At 36.8% G+C, this 24,659-nt stretch overlaps 1 protein-coding gene across 1 annotated transcript in view; it reads left to right on the top strand.

Annotated features, from left to right (window-relative positions):
• Positions 1-24,659, top strand: part of LOC150101406 (1-phosphatidylinositol 4,5-bisphosphate phosphodiesterase-like) — a 675,244-nt gene that overhangs the window by 171,590 nt on the left and 478,995 nt on the right. Inside the window, exon 8 of the mRNA XM_090400793.1 lies at positions 13,078-13,178. Coding sequence (XP_090256919.1) covers positions 13,078-13,178 — 101 coding nt within the window. The remainder of the gene's footprint in view (positions 1-13,077; positions 13,179-24,659) is intronic.

The following is a 24,659-nucleotide window of genomic DNA, read 5'->3' as shown; positions in this document are numbered from 1 at the left end:
TTATAGTTGTCACTTTATAGAATCTTGAGTTAAATCTTGCTGTTATGCATCTTTCTATAATTGGTTCCCATTCTGTAATTGCTGCTCTTGCTTTACTGGACATCATTATTGCCATTCCTTTTGCATGTTCACTATGTTCATCTTTATTTACAGAGCATATTGTTGTTTCTGCTGAACTCATTTGATCTAACCCCTTTCCATTCCATCTTCTCTTGCTTATTCCCAATGTTTCAATTATGTAGTCTTCCATTCCTTTGGCTATATTGGTTGCTTCTAATGTTTTGTACATTGTCCTCACATTTCAACATCTAATTCATATTGTTCCTTGGCTTCAAATAATTTGGATGTGTCTCTCTTTGTTTATGTGTCTTGTCCAAATTTTCTGTTATATTCCTCAATTCCCTAGTTTCTCCATAAGAGCTTTCTCTAGGGATGTCATTTTTAACAGTTTGTCTTCATTTAGTATTATTTATTGGTCAGATTTTACTGTGGTCTTGGTTTCCATATCAAAGCACTTTTTTACAAGGTTGGGTTGCTAGCCCTTCATTCAACACCTTCACCTATTTATCCAAGCTTGGCCTGGCATGATTTGGCCACATCATAGTTGATTTACAGTTTATGGTCATTGTCAGTTTAACAACTGACTTGCAAAATTCTTGAAAATGTAACAGTTGGTTTGCACGAGCCAGCTCCAGCACACAACCCTAATATAATAGAATAGAATAAAATAATACTCTGCCTAAAATTTTCTCAATCCAAAATGCATAACCTTATTACACATAGCTTTGGATTTACACTCATTATCATTTGCCCATAGAACTAGTCTGTTCAAATCAGCCTTTTATCATCCTCTAAACTTTTCATCTTCAGCAAATAATTAAATATTATCCCCTAGCCATCTGCAGTATCATTGATATACAAGGAAAACATCCAGTGGCCTAAGCATAGAATCCGAAGTATTCTTGTGGACACCCACAAGAATACTTCTCTTAAACTCAGCAGCAAGGTGTGACAAATTAAATTCCTAGAAGTACCTCACACTATTATGTGTATGGTGAATCAGCAGAATCATATGATTGTACATGTCAGTGCTATTGCTTTGTTATGTAAAAATAATCAAGCCAGTAGTTGACCAGCTGTAATAGCAAATTTGTTGATTCTGGCAAAAAAATGAGTGAACAGAATATAGAATGTCTAGAGTTTCTCTTGTGCTTTTGCCAAACTTTACACAAAACATTAACATCAAGTTTTGTGTAAAGTTTGGCAAAAGCACAAGAGAAACTCTAGACATGCTAAGGCATGAGAAATGTTGAAATTGTGCAACCACAAGCTCATGGAATGTGAAAATATGGAAAGAGTTCCATAATTAGTTTGGTTCCAACAGAGGCAGAATCATTAAATTTAGACAGAAAAACAATGAGGAAGATTTTGATGGATCATTTGGAAACGAAAAAAAAAAAAAAATTCTGCAAGGATAGTCCCATGAATGTTGAGTGAAGAGCAAAAGCAGTGGTGGTTTTGTCCTGCTTCCTTGGAAATGAAATTCTTTATTTTTTATAGATTTGACATTCTTTATTGTGGCAGTGTAGACATTATGGAAAACAGAAACATAGAAAAACATAGAAAATAGCTTAAGGTTTTTGGTTCTTTATACATTGATGTCTCATCAATATCACATTCCTTATGTGTTCATTCAGTGAATTTCAGTAAATTTTTGCATAGTTGCAATTGTTTATGTTCATCATGATTTTTCAAATGACATATGTCATCACATTGAAAAAGTCATGATACTCTTTTGGTATCCTAAGAGCTTTTTTTGTACAGTAAGTGCCTGTGTGCATATGAAAAGTTGAAAGTTTAAATAATACTAATTCGTATGTCACGTATCACTTTTAATAAAGGTGTTGGTATGCCATGCTGTTGTGAACCACCCAAAAAAAAAAAAAATGTCATCTTTTAAAGATAACATTGTTGTATCCAACACAGGAAAAAAAAAATAATAATTTAGTTGTGGATCATAGATGGGCTAATTGTAGGATTCACATGAAATGAGTCTTCTTCCTCCTTTTTCTAGTATTGTCCACATTGTAGAAGTTCACAGCAGTGAGAGATTGCAATTTACAACTCTGCAATTTGTTCAGTGTCAGTAGTATATTTTTCATTAATATCGTTATTTCATTTTTCTCTGAAGAATTTCTTAATCAATTCAAAGTATTCAAGGGCATAACTTACATTGAATTTTGGTTCTTACATCATTTTGCTTATCACATTTATTTTACTTTAAAGCATCTTACCAAATTATTACTGGATATTTTTGAAAGTATACTTTTGGCTTGAATTCTAGAATATATATATAATTATTATCATCATCAATGGTTTCTGAAATGAGTATTGCATGCTTCCTCTAAATTTTTAGTGGAATGATATTGAATACAAGGACATAAGATGGAAAAGCATGTTAATAGTTTCAAATTTATGTTTGATAAATGTGTTTTCTGTGCACTCCAACATTTCATTGAGCAGAAAAGTAGTATTGTAGTTCTTTCATAGTATGAAAAATTCAGTGGTGTTTAAAGTGAATTTTTCTGCATTGCTCACTACCAAGTTTAAAGAATACAGAAAGGAATATAAAATACCCTAGAATTTTTTCTGAAGATCTTTTGTTGCAGTTCATTGATTTTTCCATGCCTATTTGCTTCAGTGTGGTATCCTAGGGCTCCTCAAATTATTTTTGTCCAGTTTCAGTCTTTATAAGTAGTCTACTCAATGTTATTATTTATTATTTATTTAAAATTTATTATTTATTATTAGTTATTTCATCTGCCAGACAAGAAAACAAAATGTGTTCACATATAGAAACATTTTTATTTTGAAAATCCAGAAATGTAACAATAATTTCTGTCTGTACTGCATAACTTGCATCAGGGTTGTATAATAATTATTATTATTAGTAGTAGTAGTACGGGCAACTCCAAGGAGTCCTTAGACTCATCGAGGGAGGGCCTAAACATCATATCAAGAACAACTATTCAGCATTCGCACCCACAACAAACTCTGACAGCCTATTCTACTCATTTACCACTCTCCAAGTAAAAAACCTAGTTCTAACACCCTTGCTAACTACACTCTTTCTCAGTTTCCATGGATGGCCCCTAGTTCTCCCATCACCAGACCTGTTCTGAAAAATTTTTTTCGAATTAATCTTGTAAAATCCCTTCAGTAATTTGAATGTCTCAATCATATCATCCCTTTTCTGCCTATCAACCAATTTCTGTAGCCCACACATCTTCAACCTATTCTCGTAAGGTTCATTTCATAGACAACCTATCATCTTGGTCACTCGCCTCTGGATCCTCTCTACCTCCTTCCCATCAAGAAGAAACCCAGGGGCCCAAATTTGGGCACAGTAGTCAAGATTCGGTCTTATCAAAGCTCGATAAAGAGGAACAATAACTTGCTTATCTCTGCTCGTCAAAGTATTCTTCAGTAACCAAGTAATCCGATGAGCTGATTTAGCCACTTTTGTGATGTGCCCCCTAAACTTCAACTCCCTGTCCACCAACACTCCCAAATTCCTGTCCTCGTCAATCTCCTGGAGTACAGTTCCACCAATGTGGTATACTGCAGCTAATCTTTTCACCCCAAAATGCATAACCTTACATTTTGCCACATTAAATTGACATCCATTCTCCTTAGCCCAGCCCTCCAAACTATCCAAATCATTTTGCAAAATGATTTGGCATCCTGTGGCCCTGCAAAATTTTGACATCCTGTGCATTCACTATTGCTCTACCCAACTTTGCATCACCAGCAAACAAATGAACAGTTCCTCTCAGATCCTTTCCTATATCATTAATGAACAAATTAAACAGTAGTGGTCCCAAAACAGAACACTGTGGCACACCACTAGTCACAGGCCGTCTTTTGGACTCTACTCCTGAATAAACCACTGTCTGATATCTCTCCATCAACCACCTTCCTATCCATCTCACCAACCCTATATCCATCCCATATGCTGCAGTTTACTGATTAGAATTCCATGTGGTATTCTGCCAAAGGCCTTAGCAAGGTCCAGTAGAATCACTGTAAACCCATTACCCTTATCCAGTTCAGCCGTCATTGTGTTATAAAACGTGAGCAAGTTACTGAGACATGATCTACCCTTCACAAAACCATGCTGTCCCCCATTTAGTATCCTATTTTCATCTATCCATTCCTGTATTCTCCTCTTGACTATTTTCTCCAAGTCCTTGACAACGATTCCCGATATGCTGATCAGTCGGTAATTTACATATAACACATATACTTAGTCATCTCTAATAAATGTCTGTATATTCATTTACAGTACTGTAATTGTATATTAGTTATTATATAGGAATTTATCAAAGTATAATAAAAAGACAAAACACTTTTAAAATAATAGACATCTACACTGTAAATGTCACCCTCTCAGATGTGGGGCCCTTTTCCTGTGTATAACCTGAACACCTATATACAACAGCCCTACAGTCAGTTATGGCTGCTTTCATATACCTTTTGACTATTTCCCATCCATTACTGATTTCTGTACTACCATGATCTGTCTTCCAAGTCCAATTTGCATAATCACTCACCATTTGTAAGCATAAGTCACCTCATTTATAAAGAGATTCTTGGACACTATTATTATTGTCTATTATTCTTTTACCTTTAGTTCTTTCCCTCAAGCTGCTCAAGGCAATCATTGCTCATTTACCTTTTAAATTGTCTTTTGCCTTATCTTGCATGTTCTTTCTTTTTTTTCCAGTATATATCTATATCTGAAGTTACCCATAATGATAAGCTTTTATTGTATCATTGAAGTTTGTATGAAGAATTCACAGTCCTCTTCAGATGACTACTGAGGCAACACCTAATTATGTATTTTTGTTCTGTTTTATTAACCTCTTTCTCAGAGCAAAAAGCTTCAAGCCCATTATCTGTTTTATTACTCACACTGCCATCACCATTTGGGATTTCTACTTTGGTTTGATTTAATTGCTCGCTAACCACGATAAGATATGCTAACTATTCCGCCAGCCTGGTTGACCGAGTGGTTAACGTATCTGCTCTGCAGCCAAATGGCTGCCAGTTTGAATCCCGCTATGGGCATGGATGTTTGTGATTTTCTGTGGAAATACTATTGTGGGCGGTAGATGGTATTGGTGTAGTTGCAATTAGAATGAGCTGTAGAGTAGACAGAGTTGTAGAGTAGGTGCCCTCCTTCGATGAATCCTTAAACTCCCTGGAGGTGTCATATAATAATAATGATGATGATAATTCATCTACAGTCACAAGCAATACTTCTCTACCCTTCCTATCCTGTTTGTCCTCCCTGAATTCACACTGATTTACAGAAGAGGATATCCTCTTCTGACAACAAGTTCTCACTAATGCAAATAACTTTTGCCCTTTTATGCTTACTAGTGGTTAGAACTTTTATTCCTGAATACAAATAAAGATCACAAAAGATTACAATTAAAGTAATCTTTAATTGTGGCCTTAAGTAACTTTCATTGGGCATGCTGATCATGCCCAGTGATTTACATGTAGGCTTTTATAAGGATAGAGATGCTAATAAAATATGACACATTATAATAGCATAATTGCAGAAAGTTTTTGCATAATGCATATTATTATTATTAAGAGAGACCTTAATAATAATAATAACCTTAACTTTTATTCTTGAATACAAATAAAGATTACAATTAAAGTAATGGCCTTAAGAAACTTTAATTGGGCATGCTGATCATGCCCAATGATTTACATGTAAGCTTTTATAAGGATAGAGATGCTAATAAAATATGACACATTATAATAGCATAATTGTAGGGAGTTTTTGCATAATGCATATTATATTATTATTAAGAGAGACCTCCAGGGAGGCCACATACTACACACACCAGCTATCATATTTATTCTTGAATTCATTCACACTGCTGTCACTCACAACATCCAATGGCAATCCATTCCAATCATACACCACCTTCTGAGAGAAAACTCTAGCCCTTACCGCCCTTCTTAGCGGCATTCATTCTCAGCTTCCAAGGATGCTCTCCCTCTCTCTCTCATCCTTTTCCCACCCTCTAGAATTGAAATCCTGTATGACCATTTCAGAAGTTGGTAAGTCTCAATCATATCTCCCCTCTTTCTCCTGTTTGCTAGTGTCTGCAGTCTACAAATTCTCAATCTGTTTTCATAATCAATGTTCCACAATCCTGATATCATTTTTAATACTCTCTTTTGTACTCTCACAAATATATCAAAATCACAATGGAAACCAAGAGACCAGACCTGCGTACAATAGCCCAAGTGAGGTCTTATAAATGCCTTCTAAAGAGGCAAAATAACATCCTCATCTTTATATGTGAACATTCCTTTCAGCATTACAATTATCTTTTCAGTTGTATTTGCAATCATTGCCACATGACCCCTGAACTTCAACTTCCTATTTATTAACACTCCAAGATCCCTAGCCTCGTCAGTTTCTTCTAGCCTAATCCCACCAATATAATACGACATGGGATATCTAATCATGCTAAAGTGAATGACTTTACATTTACTTACATTGAACTGACACCCATTTTTCCCATACCAACAATTCCAGCCTATTCAAATCATTCTGCAAGTACTGCATATCAGCAGCATTCCTGATTACCCTACCTAACTTTGCATCATCATCAGCAAACAGCTGAATGTCGATTCTCAAATCCTTCCCAATATTATTATTATTATTTAGCCCTCCAAGAAGTCAAAAGACTCATCGTAGGAGGTCCTTCCTAGGAAACACAAGTCTATCAAGACTCAATGTGGGAGGTCCCTCCTAGGAAACACAAAGTCTATCATACCACTCCTTAAACAATTTACTGTTCTCACTCTCACCACTCTATCAGGCAATGCATTCCACGGTTCAACCACCCTCCATGCAAAGAAACCACTCCTCACCATCTTGCTTACAGTTTACTTTCGTAACTTCCAGGGATGGCCACTTGTCATCACTCCTTCCCACTGTTCAACCAAGCGAAAGAACTCCCCAGTGTCAACCCTGTAACCACCTCTCAACAGGTTAAAGTCTCAGTCATATCACCTCCCCTTCTCCTATCTACCAAACTCTGCAGTCCACATTCCCTTAGCCGATTTTCATAACTAACATTGTACAGTTCTGAAACTGTCTTTGTTATCTGCCTCTGTACCCTTTCCACAATTAATTTATCCCCTTCAAATCCTGGGGACCAAATCTGAGAACAATAGTCTAAGTGTGCTCTGATCAGGGTCTTATACAACGAAATGATAATGCTTTTATCTCTGCAGGTTAGCGTCCTTCTCATTATTGCAGCAATCCTTTGTGTTACCTTCACCACCTTTGCAATATGTCCCTTGAATTTCAGTTTTCTATCAATCAACAACCCCAGATCTCTTGTCTCCCATACTTACTCCAGTATATCTCCTCAAATAGAGTATGCAGCGTCCCATCGATGTGTCCCAAACCTCAAGACCTTACATTTTACTGCATTAAACCAACACCCCCATTCATTTGCCCATCTGTCTAGCTTATTCAAATCCTCTTGCATGACTACCACATCTGCACTATTAGTAATCTTCCCAGCTTTGCATCATCTGCAAGTAACTGAACACCCCCTCCCCTGCAATCCACTGACAATGTCATTGATATAAAAATTAAACAATATAGGTCCCAGTACTGCACCCTGTGGGACCCCACTTGTAATCCTCTGCCTCCTTGAAACTGCCCTACCATACACAACTCTCTGATACCTATCTGACAGCCAATCCTGAATCCAGTTGACCAACCTGACACCCATGTGCTGCAACTTAAATATCAGCTTATCATTATTATTATTATTACAGGTGACTCCAGGGAGTCCTTAGACTCATTGTGGGAGGTCCTAAACATCATGTCCACACAACTATACGACATTCTCACAGTATCTATCATGCCTTGCCTTGAACTCACTCACACTCATAGCACCCACAACAGACTCTAGCAGCTTATTCCACTTATTTACCACTCTAAAAGTAAAGAACCCAGCTCTAACACCCCTGCTAACCACACGCTTGCCCAGCTTCCATAGGTGTCCCCTAGTTCTCCCACCACCAGTCCTGATCTCATAAATATCCTCTGAATTAATCCTATAGAAACCCTTTAGCAATTTGAATGTCTCAATCATATCTTCCCTTTTCCACATATCAACTAATTTCTGCAACCCACAAATCTTCAACCTGTTCTCATATGGTTCATTCCATAGACCCGCTGTCATCTTAGTCACTTGCCTGTGGATCCTCGCCACCTCCTCCCCATCAAAAAAGAACCTAGGTGACCAAATCTGGGCACAGTAGTCAAGATGAGGTCTTATCAAGGCTCGGTACAGAGGTACAATAACTTGCTTGTCTCTGCTCGTCAAGGTATTTTTCTAAATCAGCTCAACAACCAAGTGAGTTGATGAGCTGATTTAGCTACTTTTATCATTTGGCACCCTGTCAAATGCCTTCACTAAATCCAAGAAAATAGCAGTATATGCCTTTCCATCATCTACTGCTCTTGTAATTTTATTATCAAAGGCTAGCATATTACTAAAACAAGAGTGCCCCCTCACATATCCATGTTGACTCTCACAGATAACATTACTCTCATCTGTCCAATGTTATATGCATTCCCTAACTAATTTCTCCAATTAACAACTACTGATGACACACAAACTGGCCTATAATTAGACACTTCCAGTGTCTAATTATAGACAAAAGTGTCTATAATTAGACACTGGAACCTTCCTTCCTTCCATTCCCTGAGCACCTTTCCTGTAGCGAGACTTTCATTGAAAAGCCAGGTCAAAGAGCTCAGTTCGGTTCCTTAGCACATTCTCTCTCAAAACTCGTGGAGAAATACCATCAAGTCCCACAGCTTTAATGATATTCAATTACTCAGTGTTTGGAACACGTTCTCCTCCAGCACCTCTAAACCTCGAACCTGCCCTATCCCTCTAGTATTAAAATTTACTCCTACAGAATGAAATACATGAATAAAGTGTTTATTGAACAATTCCACTATGTCCTATGCATTGGTCACTCTATTCACATTTTATCTCATAATGTCATTCTTCTACAATCATTTCTCCTCCTACTTGACACATAGCAAAAAAATTCCCTAGGATTTTCTTTGAATCTTAGGGCCAATCTCTTCTCATATTGCAATGTTTTGCCTTCTTTACCGTACTAGTCACTCTCCTGGCATGCGTCTTATATTCTTCATGCATCTGCTCTTCACCTGTCTCCTTATATCTCTTCCATAGCCACTTTTTCACATGCAGCTCCTGTTTAATATTGTTTGTCATCCACTTTACACCAAATTGTGTACTCTTCTTCACTTGTGTGGAATACAGCTTACTATTGCTGCTAACAAATATTCCTTTGCAATTTCCCAAGCACTAATGATATCCCGGCATTTCAATTCCTCCCTCCATGAAACTTCCCCAAGTTGATGTCTAAGACTATTGTCGTCACCTGCTTATAATTCCACGTATATTCCAATCTCTTTGATACTCCTGCATGTCTATTCATCTTCAAAGTCAAAACAACATGGTCACTCTCTCCATCTGGTTGGAGAGATGTCATCTCACTTATTATCAGCTCTTCTGATGCTAAGATCAAATCCAAAACTCTTGAACCGCTTGTTCCCTCTATTACATGTTGAGTAAGATATTTGTCCTCAAGAATTCTAGAAATTCCATTTCCTTATTGCTACATCTTCCTTTCCCCAATTTATACTGCTGTAGTGAAAATTTCCCATAACAATCATTCTTCTTGCACTTATCAAGCTCAGCTGTCTAAACATCTCCTGGTCCCCACTCTCTGTGCTCCTTGGTTTGTAGCAACACCCCACTAAATATTCCATCCTGCCTATCTCTACCTCACACCATATGCTTTCAAAATCATTAGTGTCACTGCCTTCCAATGCCTCCACTCTTTTGAGGACATAAGTTGTTACTTATCATAAGCAGTACTTCACCACTACGCTTTCCCTTTCTATCCTGCCATAAAATGCTGTACCCTGCTACTTCTATTCTTGTTATTATATCCTCTTCTGTCATTGACGTCTCAGTGATCCCAATAATCTTTGGCCAGGCTGATGCTATCAATGTCACCAATTCCTTCCCTTTATTCCGGATACTCCTGGCATTAGTATAAAGCAGTCCGCATGGTTTGCCTAGTGGCTGTGTGCTTCGCAATCATATTACTGGGGAAGGAGTGCCCAGGTTCGATTCCTGTCGAAGACATGAAGAATTTTAGGATCTTCCTCAGCCATAGCCAAGTTAGCCGGTCTTGGGCAGTAGGATTTTTTCCACCAGTTTATGTGGCATTTTTTCATCCCGCAAGTAGGCAAACTGTTCCCGTGAATGCACACGGATGTACAGCAATAAATACTTAACCCCCCGTGAGGTGGCTCAACTTGGCCCAATAGGGACGGGGGAAAAAAGGGAGGAAACTCCATACGAATAAATAAATGAAGTATAAAGCATATTAATGCCACTATTTCTATACCCAGCATTATCCCCTCTAGACTCCACTGGCCTCAGCACTACCTGATGTTGTTCCCCTTCTCCCAAGTACCCTTTCCCACAAAAGGCCACCCCTGCTACCATCCACCTTGGGCATTCTAGTTTCCCTGCATTGACACACTGACTTGTTCAGAACAGCAATCTCTCCAGATTGCTGTTCTGAACCTATGTCCTTCCTCATTCAAATGCAAGCAGTTGCTCGCATACAATTCCTCTCTGTCCTCAAATGCTGTCCAAGCATCCACATATTCCTCTCTTCTGACACATTCTAGCTATTAACAGATTGAATAACATTGGACCAAGCACTGATCCTTGTTACCTTAAACTAGTTACCTTAAACCTTGCAGACTCGCATCCCCATATACCACTTTTTGATATCTGTTGGTCAGCCATCCTGTTGTCCATTCTAATATTCTATAACCCAAACCTATTTTCTCCAATTTATGCAGCAGTCTGCCATGCTGTATTCGGTCAAAAGCCTTAGCAAAATTTAAAAGTATCATGGTGTATCCATTCCCCTTGTCTAGTTCAATGGTAACATTGTTATAGAATGTGAGCAAGTTGTTAAAGCATTACCTTCCTTTAGTAAACTCATGTTGTTCATTGCAAAGTAGAGATTCCATTTCTTAATGCAAGCCTTAACCAATTTTTCAAAAATCTTCACTACCACCCCTGAGATACTAATTGGTTGATAGTTGGATACATTGGTCTTTGCACCACCCTTGTGCAATGGAATTGCCATACATTCCTTCCATTCCTGTGGAATCTTCCCTGTTCTGAGACTCATATTAAACAGCCTGGTCAAAGTAATGGCCAGTTCAGCTGAACACTCTTTTAGCACACTTGCTGATATCCCATTAGTCCCTATTGCTGAATTCTTATTCAATTTGCACAACTCTAATACCTTGTCCTCATATACCTGCATTTCTTCATCTAGACATTATACATATCCTTAAGGATTTGTACTTTGCATTATAGAATACTAAGGTAATTAATGCGAAGTCATTTAGCTTCTAAATACAAGTAGCCTAGCTGTGAAGATACTTCATGTGCAAACTTTGTTTTGCATACACTTGAATAAAAAGAATAAACTAGAATATAATTTCTTGACAAGTTTAATTTAACTTGTAACCAAGTGAAAGTGAAAAAACTTTCTACAATTATTTATGATTCAGATTGCATGATCACTCACCATTTGTGGTGAGTGATCATGCAGTCTGAATATCTCTCACCAAATCACCCACTAAATAATAATAAGATGTATCACCTTATTCACCTTATTATTATATTAATAATAAGGTAACACACCTTTTCACTACTTGTATATAGGAAATACATGGCTTCTACATCACTTCATCCTTGGTATCTCTTCTGGGTCTATCTTCCACTGATATTTATCTTTAGGTTTGCATTCTTTCTCAGGAGTAGAGCAGGTCTGCTCGGTGGCAGATTTTTGCTTATCAGTGAGTGGAACCACTGCTGAGTTTCGTGTACCGGAGTGATTCAGGTTAGGAGTTATGACTTTAGTAGTGATCTTTTAGGATTACTCAGCGAAATTTTGAGTGATCTTAGATAACACAATTTTTTGAGTAGTAGCCCATACTGTGCCTCATTAAAGGTTGAAACTGGTATGGGTAGTGGCATAATGCATTGCATTATACACATCTTTAAGAATGTGTGCTTTGCATTATGTATACCAAGACAATTCATGTGAAGTCATTTAGCCTCTGTATACAAGTAACCTAATTGTGAAAATATTTCACGTGCAAACTTTGCATACACTTGGATGAAAAGAATAATGATCCCTCTCTCACAATGCTTCAATCTTTCTCTCCCAGATATTCAGTTTCTGCCTTTTGCCTCTTTACATATACTTTCATGGACAGTGCTGTGCTGAATTGATCACTATTATTCCTCCATTCTCCTCTAAAATCATTAAAACAAGAGCCACTTCTAACCAACACACTTTTACAGTCCATCTTGAAACTCACCAAGCCAACTTCACTGCCTCCTCTTTCAGTCCATCTATTTCTCTCCTTTGGAACAGTTTTCCCCACTCTGCCTTCCTCATAGATTACAACCCTCAGCTGTTCAAGCAAAATATGAAGATACTCTCCCCCTTCTATTTCTCTTGCCCCCCCCACACACACAGCACTAATGAGTTATAGATCTTGTGGCCTTTCATGTGTGGATCAGATATAAAAAAAAATAAACAAGATTATAATTTCTTGGCAAGTTTAATTTAAAATAATAGCATAATGTTGTGCAAATTACACTAGTTTGAGGAATAAATAAACAGCAGCCATTTCAGTAGTAAAATCCATCACCAGTTCTGATTTTCAAAAATTTGCAGAAAGATACAAAAATAAAGTATAAGATTTTAAAAAATCTTTGTTAAAGTTTTTTTGATAGCCATATATAAATAATGATGAAAAGTAGATTTCTTGTTTGTGTGACTTGAGCGATTATTATTACTGTTATTTTTCAGACTGATGTCATAGAAACTTCTGAATTTACACTGGAAAAATTTAATGAATTATATCATAAAATATGTCCACGGAGTGACATTGAAGAGCTGTTCAACACAATGTGAGTAAATAAGACAAAAAAATAAAAAATAAGAAATTGTATACATCAAAATGTGTGACTGATTTATTTAATTTTTTTTTTAAAGTTACTAAATTTCATATCTAATGTTCCCATGCCACTCTAAAATGAGTTAAATAGAATGACAAACAATATTAATGAAATGAATAAGCACTAAATAGGATTCACTTCCCATATAAATTAGGACAAATAGTTTTTTGTATTTTTTGTAATTTCTTCCAAACTCTTGTAGCCATTACTTAGAATCTGATATTCAGGAGGCATTTCATTTCAGTAAAAATGAGTACAGTGATTGAGGCATTAGATATGAGGAGGGAGATAGCAAAGGAGTTGATGCGTTTTAATAGGTACGAATGACTTGACAGACGACAAAGAGCGCGTCAGAATGGATCAGGAGGCTCTTTAGATGGATAAAAGAGAATAGTGTGACAGGAAGGTTAGTAAGCATGTTTGTTGCCTAGGTATGACTGTGGTGAGATGAGGCAGTGAACAAGGATTATGAATGATATGTTAGCTGAAATGTGTGAGGAGAAAGAAGTACAGTTTGTTAATGTGTGGAATTAGTTTGAAGGACGAAGTCAACTATATAAGAGAGAGATGGACTGCATTTGAATGGTTATGGTATGAGTCGCTTGGAGAGACTGCTGCTGGAAGGTAGAGAATGAATCAGATCAAGTGGGAAGGGATGTGGAAGAGCAGAAGAGATTGAAGAGGTGGTTATGAATGAGGAAGTGAGTGGCACGAGTATGGAAAATGAGAGAATGGGTGTGCAAGAGGAACAGGGAAATGGGAAGGCTCAGGGTGGACAGGGGAACACAGTGTGAGAAATGTGAATGCTCCAAGAGGATATGAGAGCATGTGTAGACTGGAAAGCAATGGGATGACCTGGGATCAAGAGGAAACAGTTGGTTCTAAAATAAATAAGCAGAAAGGGAAATGGCCCCAGTTGAGCATGGAGAGATCACATCGATTGAGTGGTATCAGTGAAACTAGCTGTAGATCAATGAATGAACTTTGTGTTTGTATACAAATGCTAGAAGTGTAAGAAACAAGGCAGATGAAATGGTTTCATTAATTGAGTCTGTTCACCCAAAAATTGTTGGAAATAAGTGAGACATAGTTAAATGAGGATGACATCCTGACAGGAATAGAGATGGAAGAGTATGATGTGATTCTTGATGATAGAAGGGGTAAAAAGGGAGGGGGGGAGTGAAGTGGAAGGAGGGCAAGATAATAGAGAAAGGGTTATGTCCATACAAGGTAGAGATGCAAGAGGGAAATAGTGCCAGTGGTTTTGAGGCAGTATGGTGTGAGATAGAGGTGAATGGAATGAAATACTTGGTTGGATGTTGTTATAGATCAGATAATGTGTATGGTAGTAATAATGAAATGTATGATCAAATTAGCCAAGCAAATAAGAAAAGAGTGATCATTATGTTCACTTTTAATTATGGCAATATAGACTGGAATGATGAGTTAGCAACTGGAAGTGAAAATGAGTTTCTTGAGTTTTTGAGGAATAACTACCCCAGAATGTATGTAACAGAGGGCTTGCAAGGATTGAGGATCTTGGATTTGGGTCATCTCATCAGAGGATGTAATTATAGATGAGGTGTCAAATCACCCACCAATTGGTGAGAGTGACTATGAGGTGATTACCTGGGTGGTTGCCAACCTCTGTGAGAAAAGGGTATATGTGGAACTACAAGTGTGTGGGGGGGGTGATTATGAAGAATTCAGGAGATATCTTGTGTGGGTGTAGCATGGAATGAGGCGTTAGCTGGAAAATAGATCAATGCAGCTGGAGGAATTTTCAAAAACTATCTAGTAGATGCAATGTCTAAATGTATTCCAAGGTGAGAAGGTTAAATAAGGTAGGTGTGAAATGGATGAATAAAGAAATTAGCACGCGATACAGAGAAAAAGGGCATTATGAAGGTTATTTCCACTTTACATAAGAGAAGTGGAAATAACCAATTCCATGAGCATTACAAAGACTGGGCAAGGTGGGTGACTTGGTTGGTGAGGGTAGCTAAAGTGAGGTATGAACAGCAGTTAGCTAATGAAGCCAAAAAGAATCCTAAGTAGTTCTTTCGATATGTAGTCAACAAAAGAAAGAAAGAATGATTATGGAGGGATGACATTGATTGGAGAAAATGGTATAAAAACAGCTGTTGCAGAAGATGTGATGGAGATATTTAATGAGCAATTCATGAAGGTCTCTCAATCTTGTGAATGTGACTTCATGGAGAGATTGAGAGCAGTTGATGATGGGGAGGAGAGGCTGACTGTAAGTGAGCAAGAGGTATATGGGGAATTAAGCAAACGATGTTAATAAGGCTGTGGTACTTGATAATATATCACCAAGTATTCTGAAGGAATTTGCCAGGGTGTTGAAGGCGGTCTTGACATATTTTTTTAATACGAGTCTTGCACTGGGTCAAGTTCCTATAGAGTAGAAGGAGGGCAAGATTGTGCCACTTCATAAAGGAGGTGATGGAACTCAAGCATCAAATTATAGGCCTTTCTGTGTGTCAGGTGTTGTGTTTAAGTTGTTGGAGAAGCTTGCGAGAACTATGATCCAGAATTGGGTTGACAACAATTATGTTATCTTTGATGGACAGCATGGATTTGCTAAAGGCAGGTCATGTTTTAGTAATCTACTTACTTATTACAATAAAGTGACTGCTTACTTGGAGAGAGGAGAAGGATACACAGTAATATACTTTGATTTTGCAAAGGCTTTTGATAGATTACCGCATGATAAGTTGATAGTCAAACTAGAGCTGATGGGGTTGGATATCAGATTAGTGCATTGGTTTGGAGACTGGCTGTCTGATAGGTATCAACAAGTTCTGTATTGGGGAGCGATATCCAGGAATAGGGAAGTCAGTAGTAGTGTCTCTCAGGGGTCTATTTTAGTGTCATTGCTGTTTAACTTGTATATTAATGATATTGGTGAAGATTTGGATGGAGATATTCAGTTGTTTGCAGATGATGCAAAGTTGGGACGAACCATAAAGAGTAGTGAAGATGTTGTGGCCTTGCAAGAAGATTTGAATAAATTGAGTTTGGGCACGGAAATGGGGATATGAATTCAGTGTTGCAAAATGTAAGGTTTTAAAATTTGGAAACAAAGATGGGATGCAGAATTTATGCTTGGTGAGGATATATTGTCAGAGTGGAGGAATTAAGAGATTTGGGGTTGATAGTTGATAAGGATCTGAAATTTAGGGGACACGTAGCCAAATTTGTGAAGGCTTCTGGTAATGATGCGGAGGACACTGACTTTTGTAGAAGTAGGGAGATTCTTGTTCCATTGTACAAGGCTTTGATTAGGCCACACATGGACTGTTGTGCCCAGGTTTGGTCACCTGGTTTTCAGAAGAGCAAAGAGATGTTGGAAAGGGTCCAGAGGTGACTGACTAAGGCAGTTTCTAACTCTGGAATGTTGAGTATGAGGAAAAATTGAGAACATGCAATTTGCAGAGGTTGGTGGACAGGAAGAAGAGGGGGAGATATGATAGAGACCTACAAATTAGTAAGGGGTTATTATAGGATCAATTCTGTATAGGTTCTTCAGAAAATAGTGGGAGATCAGGGGGAGAACCACTGGTCATCCCTGGAAACTGTATAAAGAGGTGGTGAGTATTGGAATGAGAAGCAGGTTTTTTTCATGCAGAATTGTGAATGATTGGAATGCCTTGCCTGAGATTGTGGTGTCTGCAGAGAATTTGAGTATGTTTAAAGCACGGTATGACAAGCTGTGTGTATGATAAAATGACCTTCCAGATGAGTGTTTGACTCTATGGGGTCTTGGGTAATAATAATAAAGTGATACTGGTCTTAGCATGAAAACATTTAATGGAGATATAAGCATTCTAAATTCCATAATTAGTATTACTTCCAAACCTCAATGCTGTCTGAAGACTCATTGTGAGAGGTCGACTTCACTTACAGCAATAACTATCATTCTTTACTTTTGTTTTATTGATATTTTTCATTGGAGTGCTTGTGACTCACTCTGGCAATGCGTTTTGCTACATTTTCTCATTTTTCTTTATGGAGTTCCCATTCAATTCTACACCACATTCTACTGCAATCATTCATCTTTGACTCATCTACCACATGCACCATCCTTCTTATATCTGCAACAACCACTTTCTTCTCTAAATGCTCAATCTCATTCAGCACCACTTTATTTTGTTCCTCAATCTTACCAGTTCTTTTCTAATATCTTCATATGTCCATATCTTTCATACTAGTTTCTTTATTTTCTTTTGTTCATCTACTATTCCACTTCTTTTGCATCTTTGTCTATCTTAATACCATTTTCTGTGTCATTCTCCACATTTGTACCACATTTGCTTCCTTGTGTTGGAGGTTTAATGGAATATATAACACTCAGAAAGGATTAAAACTGATTTTAATGCTTCCAGTATTTTCTCTCGTTCACGGAGACATCTTCAGGGATTAGCAAAAAACTATTGTAACACATACTGAAATACAACACAATACTAAGTGAAACACATTGGTTACTCCCGTTTAGGACTTTAGATGGAACTTTAGGTGTGCCCTGTATGGGCGTTTGTAGGTGGTCTAGGATGTACTGTAGGATGCTGATAATTAATGTTTTCCAAATTTTGGGAAATTTTATGCAACTGCATTTAAATTCAATTGATTTCTGAGTGCTGCTGCAGATTCTAAAAACAGTCTTTCTTTTTTGAATTTACTATGGTGTTTTTTTTTTCCAGGAGATCCTTTGGGTAGTTGTGCCCACTATCCAGACTAGTTTCGACCTTTATTGGAGTGAAAAAGTAAAGGGTTGCTCATTATAGGCCTAGAGTAGTTAGTATGGAGGTGCAAGAGAGCCTAATAGTATTAGGAGAAAGAAAAGACAGATAGATAGCATGAAAGATAAAAGGCCTAAGCTCTTTTATATCATCATAAAGCCAACGGCTATCAGTTTTCCTTTTTCACCAATCTCATATAGATGAACAACGAAACGACTAATTGAAACTAAAGCATAAGGATGACTGATACCCAAGTAATTAGCCCCATCTGAGTTAACTGCCTTGAGTTGGTCTTCTCTGCCTGGGATTTCTCTCCAGTCATCCCTGCAATTGACTGTAAGACCGCAATAATAAGTTTAGTTTAATTCTTTATCCAAGTGTGAGCAAACAAAGCTTGCGCCTGAAAGTATCTTCAGGACTGAGCTAAGGTGGTGCAACACCAAGGCAACTCGTGGCAAAGGTGGAGAAAGCTATCATCACTCCTATCTTTGCATTATGGGAGATACTGAGATAGGAGTGATGATAGCTTTCTGCACCTTTGCGACGAGTTGCCTTGGTGTTGCACCACCTTAGCTCAGTCCTGAAGATGCTTTCAGGCGCAAGCTTTGTTTACTCACACTTAGATAAAGGATTATACTAAACTTATTATAGTCTAACAAAGTGAAAAATAAACTCTCAACCACTATAAGACCACATTGAATAAAGGAAATGAAACTATTTAAAAAACCTCTCATAGCAAGATTAGACAGAATTTTATCTCTTTCCGACTAGATGGTCGACACCATCTAGTCATAAATTTGATATCTCCTAGAATGCTTCTTTCTAAATACAAAAATTGTCTGATTGAACAATAAAATTTCCACAATACAATATTATAAAGCATTTGGATATCATATTGCTGGTTTTCAAATCGATGTTTCTTTATAACCTTCCATAAATGGTATTTTAATTCATTAATTATAAAAATCAAAATTCTCTTCCCATTGCTAAACAGGTGACGGATATTACAAGAAAAAACAACAACCTGTTCTGTTGTAAATAACGGAATGCCCAATACATTACATAATCTGTTCCAAATATGCAGGGCAAGAGGACAGCTGCAGAATGCATGTAGAGGGCTCCTAATTAGGACTTGAGTGTTTGTGTTGTTGCTGCAATTTTGTTAAATTAGTTCCTTTGTTACACCATGTTGCTGTAGTCTCGCGTACTATAACACACTGTGTTTTTGTGCTCTGAAGATGCTGGTTATAACACTAGCAAAATATCAGCAATAAGTCAATAAATAATTATTTACTTAAAATTCTGTGTTCTGGTATGTACCGTCAAAATTAAACAACATGTGCGATGAACACATAAGCCTTTCTACACGTTTCAATGCCAGAGTGTTTTAGCAGTCTTAACATTAAACATAAAGTGTTGTAGTATTCAGGAACAATTTCAGCTTTTGGACCTTTAATTATTAACTCCAAACAGGGGAAGATGTAAACCTAGGTAGTACAGGAGGTCTGCATACGTGTGATTAGTCTGCAATATTTTATGGATTTTTGAAACTGTATTGCTTAAATAGCAGAATTTCAAAACTGGAAGCCCAAATCCTCCATGCTTCTTTGATAGTTGAAGAAATTCCTTTTTAACTTCTTGGTATCGGCTGGACAAAAAAAATTGCACAGGGTTACTATATAATTGGTTTTCTTTGGCTTCTGTGATGTCTGTAATATTTATTATGTACAACTGAGCAGGGAAGATTATGGTTTTGAGTACTATTGCTTTAGAAGAAAAAGAAAGTGGCTCTATTTTCCAGTCTTCTAATGTTTCTAGGTTCTTGTATATAAGTTCTTGGAATGGTAATATTGGGTAAGTGTAGAATAGAATTTCAATTATAATGAGGGGTTCCCTCTCTCTCTCTCATAGGGATTAATCCAAAAGGCATGCCTCCAAGATCACACTTTCCAAAAACTTTTAATTTTTTCTTGTCTGCATTAGTAACTAATCCACTGATTTTGCTGAATTTTTCCAAAATACCAAAATATATATATATGGAATCATTAACCTTCAAAGTGCCCACTACATCATCGGCATATGCTAATACCTTATTTTACTTCATAGTTGAAGGAACTGTTATTCCTCACACAGCATGTGTAATTGTCCACTTCCTGTAAGAATGGTTCAAGAACCAATGAAAAGAGCACTGGACTAAGATGGCAACCTTGCGTTACTTCCTTCTGAATTTTGAGCAGGTCTGACAGGAACCCATTAACTAGGAGGTGTGTAGTTGAATTGGCATAGGCTCCTTTGATAACAGATAGCAGCTTTTTACCTACAGCAGTTTGCTGGAGGATGTGGAATAGAAAGGGATGCAAGACATTATCAAATGCTTGAGTACAGTCTACTGATAACACTGCCATCGACTGCTTTTTCGTGTTAACCAAGCGGATTAGATCACATAGCAGAAATAGATTAAAGTCTACTGCTTAACCTGGTACTCCATACACCTGTGTGCTTTTAATTATGTATTTCATTCCCACTTTGAGCCTGTTATTGATAATGTGGAAAAATATCTTGTAGTCAGTATTAGAGAGAAATAGGTCTCCAGCTGCTGATTAAGATGTGATCTCTATTAGGTTTTGGAATAATGACAGTATTGCTTGCCACAAATTCACTTGGTATGTGTCCTGATGAAAGAAAGGAATTGAATAGTGTAACTAGAAAGGGAAGAATAAAATCTCAGGCCTCGCGACAAAGTTCTATCCCTAGACCATCAGATCCTGGGGATTTTCTTGTCTGGCATTCTTTATAGGCTGTGGTAATTTCAGATGCTGTAATGGGTCTGTCAAACCCATCTTGGATATGAACAGGAAAGTCATTAATGTTCCAAGAGTTATAATTTCGAACAGTACTATTGTCTTCAAACAGATTTTTGAAAGGAATTAAGGATGTCTTGAGTAGTGGACATGTTTTCTCCATTAATGCAGGTTTGAGTGATAGTTCTTTCTTTGTGAAATTTAGTGAATTTTTTGTTGAATAAGGTAACTGAAGGACTGTCTACTAGGTGTTGCTGTGTTCTTATCTTAAATTTTTTTTTTCTGCTTGTTTCTGTCTTTCCACTTCTATCTCTATATTAATGTTTCTAATGATGTTGCTACATTCTATACCATTGTGTTGGTTTGTTACGAACCAGCTTCTCTTTTTAGACAGGCCTCTCAACTTTTTACTTTTGAGGAAAGCCTGCTCCTTTCCCCATTCTATCGTATTCTGTTTTACTGCTTGTTTGAATTTTAACCACATATTCCAGTTCCAGGTAATATTATTCCAATTTCAACAGAGGGGTCTGAAATTTGGTTGAAAAGATCAACAGAAAATTTGGTGGAAGTCTACATGGTCCAGAACAGATCTCTACTTTTTCCATGCAGTGGAACTTAAGTAGAACTGAATTATGATCTGACATGTTGATGTCAAGATGTTTTATCTGAATTATCCTATTTATAAGGGAAGAAGAGATATAAATTCGATCAATATGAGTACCAATACCTTAATTCATATACGTGTAAGCCTGGAGATTAGGATTGCGAATCCTCCATATGTCTACTAGTTGAGCATTTTCAAGACATAAATTATGGCTCCAATTCCTGGAAGAATTTTCGTCTAACTGTTCCATTGGTTGGAGCGTAAACATTTATAAATCTTATTATACATTCACAGTATTTCCAGTCTATTGTCAAGATTCTCCCTTCAGCATCCCTTTGGATATTGCAGAATGATCCAAGGCAGGGATCTCCAAACTATGGCCCGCAGATCAAATGCGGCCCGTGATACGATTTTATCCGGACTGCCAATTGGACTAATTTTTCAATAAGAATCCGCAAAAAAAAAAACACGGGGTGTTGATAGATTTCAAATGCATTAATTAAAATTGTGTTCAAAATATATTCCCGAATAGCAAAAAGTAACTGTAATCCAAGTTACGGTCTTTCTGACTGTAAAAGGTCGGTTAAAATGGACTAACAAAGAAAAAAAATTTAAAAGAATTCAAAACGAAATAAAAAAGTTACATCCGAATAAACCTTTTTATCAACAAAAAAAATTTATGTTGCACGAAATAAGAACACTTAAAAAAGTCGGTAAAAATACGGTTAAAAATGAACTAATGAGCAAAAAATGAAATAAAAACAAAATTTCCCGATCTGTATTCATTGACAAAAAACTTGAAGTTATACGAGTTTTTTGAAGCACTTCAAAATTTAAACTTGAGTTTAATAAGAATATAAAAACACAAATACAGTTACATTATTCACATTAATGGTTTTATTATAATTTGTGATAAAAATATGAGAATTTGCTGATAGTGTTCGTTGTCATTAATATACGATAATTTAATCTCACATACTCTGTAATCAGTTTTTATCTGCTTTCAATAAATCATATATCTAGTATAAGATTTTTTTTTACTACGGCCCGCTGAACAGTGCTGAAGTACCCAATGTGGCCCTCACCATAAAAAGTTTGGAGACCACTGATCCAAGGAGAGGACCAAGAATAAGAACTCCTACTCCAGCCCTGCTAAATCTTCCAAAGCTCCAATAAGAGAGAAGTGGATATCTATCAGTTAAAGTTTTTATATCTTTATATCTGCAGAAGTATGTTTCTTGGAGAAACAAAAACCTAATATTATGATGTAGCATAAGTTTCCATATAGTTTCTTGTTTACTTTGCATGTGTAATTCTCATATATTTAATGAGGCAATGCAGAAAGGAGATGCTATAATTATTAAAGTGTCACTGGTAAGTCTTCAACTTCTAGAGTTTGAATGAACCCGATGAGGTCTTCAATCTGTGAAGGAGCAACTGTGTAGCCTGCTTCTTGTAAACGGTTTTCCAGTTTCTTACAGTTGCTTTCCATTATTTCAATTTCATGCCTATCGTTCTTGATTTGGAAGCAAGTTCTTTTTTTTTCTTTTCATGTAGGTGATAATCCTATTGAGAAAACTTTGAATCAGTCAACTTTATTATATTTTCTGTAATTGTGTCTCTTGCTTTTCCTTTATTAGCATGAGAAGGTTCTTTATAGTCCATAAACTCTTCTGAGAGGCTGAAGAGTTTTCATTCGATGATCCACAGCCTTCTCCATGTTTACATTTTTTATCTGTTTTTCTTTTAGATGTAGTTCCTTTTTTTTAATTTTTTGTGTTTATCCTCAATTTTTTTCATTGATTCATCTTTCCTTTTTGATGACCTTGTCTACATATTCTGTTCTTTTAGTTTTCTTACTTGCTTTTCCGGTTTTTCCTTGTAGAACTGTTTTATATTTTTACATTTCATTTTGTACCTGTTCAGTTGCTATACTTGGCTCATTATTAGTAATTTTAACTGATATTCCATCAACAATTCAATGAGAAAGTGGTTTCTGCTGATCTGGAGTTTGGGTGCTAATTTCTAGCTGATTTGGTCACACACTTTTTGTGATTTTGCCAAGTGGAGTTTGTTCAAAAGTGCTGTCTCTGCTAGATTGAATTGGAAGATCTGGGAATTCTTCATTGTGCCTCTCTGATATATATACGGTGTTCTAATTGGCTCTACTGGTGCTCCCACTCTTTCAGCGAAAGTTCTAAAAAGACAGGTATTAACACGTGTTCAGAACTTTCACGTTAATGACGCAGTTTGAGACACTGATTAGCGGTATATCCGATCTCCATGCAGTTGAAACATTTAGCTTTGGGACATAACTGTCACCCAAGTGATCTTATAAATCACAACACAGTCACTGCCTTTGTACTCTGGGACAGTTTAACATAACTTGGGTTGTACCGATGCTGACAAAATTTGGTATGGGCATCTTCATATCTATTGTGAAGGTGACTTCACCAGAAAACCAGTTTGGATCTTCACCTGATAAACCCTTGCGTATATTACTAATCTTACCACATTTTGAAAATGCCTGTATAAGAATTTCATTACTGTTCTCTATATATTTCATCATTACTGTTCTCTATATATTTCATCAGAAATCTTTAGATTTTTATTGTTTTTACCTGGCTCCCGACCATTACAGGAATAACCGTGTTGCCTTTGAAAGTAAAACACTTGTAATAGTTTGTCTCTTGTTTTCATATCTTTTGACTACAAGTAAATAATTCCCTCCACCTTTGACCTTTATTGAGATTTCATCAGTGGTAGCCAGACCCAGAGTTGATACTAAGTAATGCAGAAGTCATATTTTCATATACGAGTAGCCAAAAGGTGTCACATCTTATTATTAAAATATTTTGGATTAGAGAAATTTGTTGGAAGTTGTTCCAATTGGTTATACTATAAATTAAAGATACCAAGAAATTATATATGTGTAAGCAAATATGTTTGCGCCTGAACTATTTTCAAGACTGGTGCAACTCGTATAAATTGGCTAATGATTTCACATCACTTGTCTTAGTATCACCTCTGGGTCTGGCTCTCACTGATGAGACTTCAATAAAGGTCGAAACCGGTCTTGGTAGTATCCCTTCCTTTAATGCAGTGCTTCCCAAACTTCTGGATGTCAGGGCCCCCTTTGCAAAAATTAAAACATTTCATGCCCCCCCCCTCAAAAAAAATCGTAATAGAGAGATATATTATTATAATATTTATTGTATTTATATTCAATACAAAACATACACAGCGAATATTACAAAAATCAAAT

The sequence above is a fragment of the Typopeltis vanoorti genome, chromosome 11 (genome assembly GCF_054136105.1).
Source record: "Typopeltis vanoorti isolate ZY-2024b chromosome 11, IOZ_Tvanoo_1.0, whole genome shotgun sequence".
Taxonomy (NCBI): domain Eukaryota; kingdom Metazoa; phylum Arthropoda; class Arachnida; order Uropygi; family Thelyphonidae; genus Typopeltis; species Typopeltis vanoorti.
The sequence above is the reverse complement of the archived record's forward strand: the minus strand, read 5'-3'. Positions and strand labels throughout refer to the sequence as shown.